The following is a 7278-nucleotide window of genomic DNA, read 5'->3' on the forward strand; positions in this document are numbered from 1 at the left end:
AAATACGTAATACAATAACATATAAAGCAATTCACAATAAGACATACAATTAAAATTATTTTCTAGACGTACTACCACCACTGGAGATATTTGTTGCTCGATATGCATTAGCATTACGCTCTCTAGATGGACAATTGCGCTTATCATGTCTTGGTTGTCTACAAGTATAGCATTTTCGAGAAAGACTACTTTGTGAAACATTCATTTCATTGAAAATATGTGTGGTGGACTTGACCTTTACTTTGCGCGAGAAATTTTTGTTTGCAATCATGAAAAATGGGCTTTCTGGTCAATAGTCTTCGTCACCAAGTGGAATCAACTGCCCAGAGTAAGCTTTTTTGTACCAAGCCATAGAGAATTCAAATGCAATATAATCCCATGCAGGATTACCAACAAATTCGAACACCCTAATGATATGAGAACATGGAAAGTGATTTGACTGCCATTTTTCACATGTACATGCTCTTTGTGTCTCATTAACAATTTGCTTATTACCACCCTTTCCATGATGGGAGTTGAATGTCCTCACTTCAAATATATTATCTGTTACAAGATAATTTTGGATACTATGCATCGATGCCTTTTTCCTGTATTCCTCAAATTTTTTGAATGGATTTGGCATCCATTTTTGTTTGTCAGTCAATAGTTGTTTTGCATACTTTGATCTCTGAACAAAACGATCCACAATCATACTATATGGCATTTTGACCATTGCAGTCACTGGTAGGCCTCTAGCGGATTTTAGCATGCCATTAAATGACTCGGAGCTATTTGTTATGAGCATACCCCATCTCCTCCCATTATCCTTGTGTATGGTTCTTTTTTCTAAGTCAATATTCATCAACCACTCGTATGCTGGAAAGTGTGTCTCCTTGATTAATTCCATTTGTAACAAAAACTTTTTCTCTTGGGTAGCATTTGCAGCAGCCCATAGTAGATTGTTCAGTCGAACACTTTTATAAGTCCTTTGACAATTGGCCTTCAAATGCCTTAAGCAATAACGCTGATAGGCAAAAGAAGCTTGCCAGTTATGCTCGGTAGAAACACTTCCAAGTATGTCGTGATGTCTGTCAGATATCAATGTAATACCTTGACGACCACGCATAACATGTTGATGCAAATCACTCAGAAACTTGGTCCATGTATCAAGACTTTCATGCGCTGCTATTGCAAAAGCCAAAGGAAAAATAGAGTCATTGTCATCTTACCAACTGCAATCAACAACTTGATATCATACTTACCATATACATGTGTTCCGTCTATTAATATCACTGGCCGACAATAACGAAAGCCATCAACACATGGCTTAAACGTCCAAAACACATAATTGAAAATCCGTTCATTAACTCCCTCATGGTGTTCGAATTGCCATTCATCAACAAAGCCTGAATTGAAATATTTCATAGCAGCGATAAATCTTGGCAATTCATGAAATGAACTCTTTCAATTTCCATAGACTTATTCAAAGACACGCTTTTTTCCAAGATATGTCTATCGCCGACTAATTATTTTGCGGTACTTATTGAGAACAAAGATTTGACATTCTTTGATCGGGTACCTGAGAACAATAATGCTAAATAATTATAGACGAAAAGATAAGTATTGATTTTTATAGTCAAATGAACTCAATAAAAATTAGTACCTTGGTGTTTTTTCAATATACGGCACAAGAACAGTTGCAATCATGTCTATATCCAAATTTACGTGAGCTCCGTGACAATCACCCTTATTACAAGTATGTTTGCCGATGTATTTTCTAATTTTTCACAAGTTGTTATTACTATCCTTGGTAGCACAAAGTTTGAAAGAACAACCTTGGTCTACACGTTTACAACAAATTCTGAAGACTTCTTTTTCTGACTTAACAACAAAAAATTCTGTCCCTTCTTTAATATGATAGAGTTTAACCGCTCATTGTAGATCTTTTTTTGATTTGAACAACATCTGACTAGCAAGAGAAAAATTATCATTTAAAAAATCAGTCAGTTCACGCCACACACCTGTAGGTACAAAAGCATTTTCATGCATATCCATAAACACATCGGGTCCTTCTTGAAAATAATCAATAAATGAAATTTCATTAGAATAAAAACAGGGTCTATTATTTGATTGTGACATTGGTGGCGGTCTTTGAATCGATGTCTGTGGAATTGATTCATGTTGAGTATAAGGGCTCATGGACATGGATCTTTGTTCAGAATTGAACCTCACACCATCATCAGTCGATGACGAGTCATAGGGACATTCACCTCCATCGGCATTATTAGGCACACTATCATCACTCTGTGACTATTCACCATAATTTGCTTGATCACCATTTTCAATATCTTCTGCAACAACATGTTGATCTCGCATGACATTATCCCTATATTTTATATAATTAAATATTTTCAATACATGTCAAAAAAAATATAAATCAATATAAGCTTGACTATATTTTTCATACCGATAATGGTCGATAGCGTTAAAATTCAATGACAGAGGAATATTTGAAGATGTTCTAGCATTGTCCATCAATTCAAGCTGTGATGATTGGCCATGATTATAATCTCGTTCAAAATATTCATAATTATACATCTCACGCAGATTTAAGCTCCTGAAAAAAATATAACAAACATATGAAATAACAATGGTTTTACAAAGCAGTGAGAATAAAACTTATTAATAATAACATAAATTCATAGACGTTACCGGTCACTTTCATTCAAAGTTTCGTTTAGATCGAGTATTGAAGATTGTGTTCGCATGTTACCCGACATGATGTATTGAGAAGCATTCATATCAAAAAAATTACTATAATGAGTTAAATGGGCATCACCAACACTAGTTGGATTCTCAAGTTGTGTATAGACATTCGTCTGTGCAGAAGAGTGAGCACGACGATTCGTCCGCTCCTTCTTAACATAAACTTGAAGAATGTTTAACTTTACTTGACTGACATAATCACAAGGAGCCCTTAGAAATTCTATCAATGACTCATCATCACTGATAATTCATTTCCTATAATTTATCAGACCTTGTGATGTGACGGAATTTGGATATTGTCCGATTATAAATAAATCATAATTGCCACGTTTAATTTTTATCCTTCTAAAAATTGAATCAACAAACTCTTCATAACCTATTGAAATCGGATACTTGACGTTGCACTCAGGAGAAATACTATAATATATTGTATTACCCTCGTGGACAACTTCACCATCCCAAAAAGTGCAACTTTGACATATTCACTCATTCTTTAAGACTTCAATGAATAGAAAGTTAGTTGAATTATAAAAAATTTGAAGATGTTGAAGTGATGAAGATGAAGTATGCTCTATAGATGTTCTCTTTATATAGAATTTTTTAATATCCGTTGAAGAAATTAAACATTTGATATAGTGCACAAAAAATATGCATCATATTGAAATGTCTTACCAATGTGAATGACCTTGACATGTTAGAGTAAGATGTGTCAGAATCTGTGGATAGTGCACAAATATTATGAACTATATGTTATATAAAAATATTAAATAGTGCGCAAATTTAATGCACTATGTAAAAAAAATTATAAACAAAGTGTAAATTTAATATATACAATAAAAAAAGTATCAATTTAGTATATAAAAAATAAAAAATCTACGAGGACAAAATTACACCAAAATGCTAGATAGTGCACTAGTTGAATGCACTAAATGAAAAATAATAGATAGTACATTAAAATAGTGCGACATATGACAAAATTAAACAAAAAAATTCAAATTTTTGAACAATATATGGGAACAAAATTAGAATCAGGAAAAAGTTTCTGGAAAGGATATGACTCTTAGAATAAGTTATACCCTTAAGGTACGATTCATCACCTTGAGTCGTAACTACTCTAGAAACCCAGGTAAGTTCGAGGGCTATACAAGTCAGATACATGACCCGTAAGCCTGGGTAAGAGTCCTATACATAACTCATACCCATGATTACTAGGTCAAATAATTGGGTGGACCAAGCCCAATGCTTAAATAAAAGATGAAAAAGAACACGATCGGGCACCTGATCGTAACTACTCGCGCCCACTCCATTCCTCACCCTAATTTCAAGCTTCAATCGACAAAATCTTAGTGTTTTAAACTTAATTTAGCTACCAACAACTCCAAATCTTTCAATTTGTGTGATTTAAACTCGAATTTGAGGAAATAAGATCCAAAATTAAGATCTGCTATTCATCACTCACCAAGTAGGTTTCTAAACTTATTTTCTCTACTTTGTAAGTTGAAATTAGTAGTATTGGATATTGTAAACTTAGTTTGAGTGTGAATTATGCAATTATTAAAGTTGTTGGTACCCTAGTTATGTCATTATTTTTAAAAATAGGAACTTGGGGAAGAACTAGGGTTTGGAAATGGATTTTTATATGTTTGTGTAGGATTAAATTATGGATATAGCTAAAAATCATAGTGGGTATTTTAGGAAATGGGACTCATACCTACTGACAGCATAGAACTCTAACAATCTTAAGGTTCTGGAATAGATATAACTTGACTTTATGAGTCATATCCAGACCATCCGACTCGTACTCTATTAGTCATACCTACCTGGGAGGATTAAATTTAGATTAATTATTACTGATTAGTTTACGACTGTTGGTAATGAGTCATACCCTGTCGGTACGACTGGTTAGGAGGATTAATAAATTCACCAGTGAACAAAGATCATGCACTGTACATAATACGACTTGGTTATACGAGGCATACCCCAGTCGGTATGACCAGTACCCACAACTCATACTCGAATCAGAACAAGCATATTGAACTTTAATTTTAATTTTTTCTTTCATTTTCTTTACTTAGTTACTAATAATGGTGTGTTTGTAGGAACTATGCCTCCCAAGAACCCTTTCTTATCTAAGTAAGTTACGAAGAAGAATGCTAAGCCAACACTAGCTACTAGCACGAAATAAAGTGATTTCGAATATGTGACTTTATCAAAAAGTAGCAAGGAAATGCATGATTGAACCACTACAAAAAAAGTTGTGCAGAAAGGAAAGGCAGCTGCTAAAGCAAAGGGGAAGGAGGTAGTTCCCCAAGACCCAGTCTCACCCACTCCAAAGGTCCTACGAAGGAGGAATCCAACTATATCTCCTCCCCACATACCTCAACCACCTTCCGATAATGATAATAAGGATAATGATAATGATAATGGTGATAAGGCTAAATCCAATTCAAAAGAGGTAGAATATGAGTATGCTAAAGCTGTGAAGGATGTGAATGAAGTGTCTCCAATAGCTTAATAGGACCGCCCACTTGCACTGAACACTACATTAGTGCCTATAGTTGACCGATGGGGGTACCTTAAAAGGTAGGATACTTTCAACGTTGGGTTGTTCAGGCTTTTGGGTGGCAAAATAAAGAGAGTGCTATACCTGAAGAGAATAATGACTACCATAGGTATGTCTGAGTTACCTAAGTTTGAAAAATGCTTCTAGCAATATGAGTTTGATTGGAAGAAGAGGGCTCTTGGAAAATACAATTAGGTCTTTGGTTATCCATACATTGTCTGTCATTTAGGGTTGAATGTTCCTATTAGGGGAGAATGTTACATCCTTGGTTTTGGCCTTAGAAAATTTCCTGGAATTCTTATTCTCTGGACCCAATATGACTCAATGGTACGAGCCGTATACTGGGGTACTAGTGGTATGGTTCTATTATATACTGACCAGTATTAGTTGATGGGATCATTTTGCTCACTGGAATGGTTACGACATAGGGGCACGAGTCGTAGGTCTTGGTACGAGTTGTATCCAGGACTCGTATGGTGGACTGTGTTTGATCCTCCTGGTATTTCATTCTACCAGGGATACGGGTAATGGGTATGGATCGTATGTTTTGGTTATGACTTGGTTGGATGAGTCGTATACTAGATAGTGTTTGATCCAAGGGTTGAGTCTTGGATACGAGTGATGGAAACCAATCGTATAGGAGAGTACGACTCATAAGGGTCAGCCGTATCCCTGGGAATGGGATTTTTGTGCAACTTATGTGGGGGTATTCTGGATATTTCCCTACTTACCCAATTTAGGACCCACTACTTATACTATACTTAGGAGGTTATTTACCCTATTATTCTATTCATTAACACTTAGAAACTATTCCTACACATCCAATAATTCTCTCAAGAGCTTTTGGGGCAAGGAAGCTAGGATTTCAACTAAGGGATAACCTTAGGTCTTGCTTTGGTGATCTTCTTCTATCATCTTTCTTTGTATAAGGCACAATTCTCTTCCATCATTGTAATTTCAACTAAAGTCATGGTTTATATGATTTATTTCATGGTTTTACTATCTCATGATTATTGTTTTCTACTATTATTTGGGGGTTATGATATTAAATTCTTGGTTATGGTTTCCCATGGTTTTAATTATGATTTTATATGCATTAATAGTGTTTTTGGATAGTTAGATTGCATAGTAATGGTTTAATGGTTTTTGAAATTGGTTTTGGTTATATTATGCCCCAAGGTGTTTGATAAAATGCTTATAAAGGTATGTTTATTGTATTGACTTCTTTTAATTGAACTATTCCTTGTTTTCAGCTTATATAATAAAGCTTTAAATGATTCAAATAGTTTTTAAAAGGCTAAAGGATAAATGGTTATGCTTGTGGGGAACATGAAAGTCTCCTAAGTGGTTTAATATGATATATAGAAAGGCACTTGAGGGTACCCTTATCCTTAATAGTTTGGATATAGATATTGCTTGCAAGTAATGGGGTGGTATGACGATACAACTGATATTAGACTTAATTAATAAAATGGTAAATGGATTAGTTTGATTACTTGGAAATGGTCTTAATTGGGCATTATTGGCGGGGTGTGTAGCAAGGTCGTGGAAGGTAGCTGTCCCGGGAAGACTAAAACTAGAAACTCATATTTGTCGATATGAGGAGTCTTGATGACCATGTCGTGTGTCATATTTTATATTGGGGGATATACTAGTCTTCCCATGGGATATTGCCTGGTCATGCGGCTACATGCATTGGGACCCTTTCAACAGGGGGAGCTGAATCCATATCGCCCATGGGTGGTTAGGACGGCCAAGCTATATAGCCCAAGTAAAGGTTTTAAAGACATGCTAAACCCAACTTCCTTTCCTCGCACTTATATATATGTATGGTTGTATGCATTATGGATAGATTTACTTGGTTTTATAAATGGCATTGTTTTATCCTTACCCTGAGTTTCATGCTAGCGGTCATCGCTAACCCATCTACTGGCGGTTGTATACCCACGCTATGCAGGAACCGTCCCTTC

General features: G+C 35.3%; 1 protein-coding gene across 1 annotated transcript; it reads right to left on the reverse strand.

The window, feature by feature from the left end:
• Positions 1–289: 289 nt before the first annotated feature.
• Positions 290–2759, reverse strand: LOC124897876. Its single transcript, XM_047411464.1, has 5 exons — positions 2692–2759; positions 2447–2596; positions 2298–2365; positions 1209–1385; positions 290–1164 (listed from the first exon to the last, which is right to left on the reverse strand). The coding sequence occupies exons 1-5, from the start codon at positions 2757–2759 to the stop codon at positions 290–292; spliced, it is 1338 nt and encodes a 445-aa protein (XP_047267420.1).
• Positions 2760–7278: the final 4519 nt, after the last annotated feature.

This window comes from Capsicum annuum, chromosome 1 (assembly GCF_002878395.1).
Source record: "Capsicum annuum cultivar UCD-10X-F1 chromosome 1, UCD10Xv1.1, whole genome shotgun sequence".
In the NCBI taxonomy this organism is placed as follows: domain Eukaryota; kingdom Viridiplantae; phylum Streptophyta; class Magnoliopsida; order Solanales; family Solanaceae; genus Capsicum; species Capsicum annuum.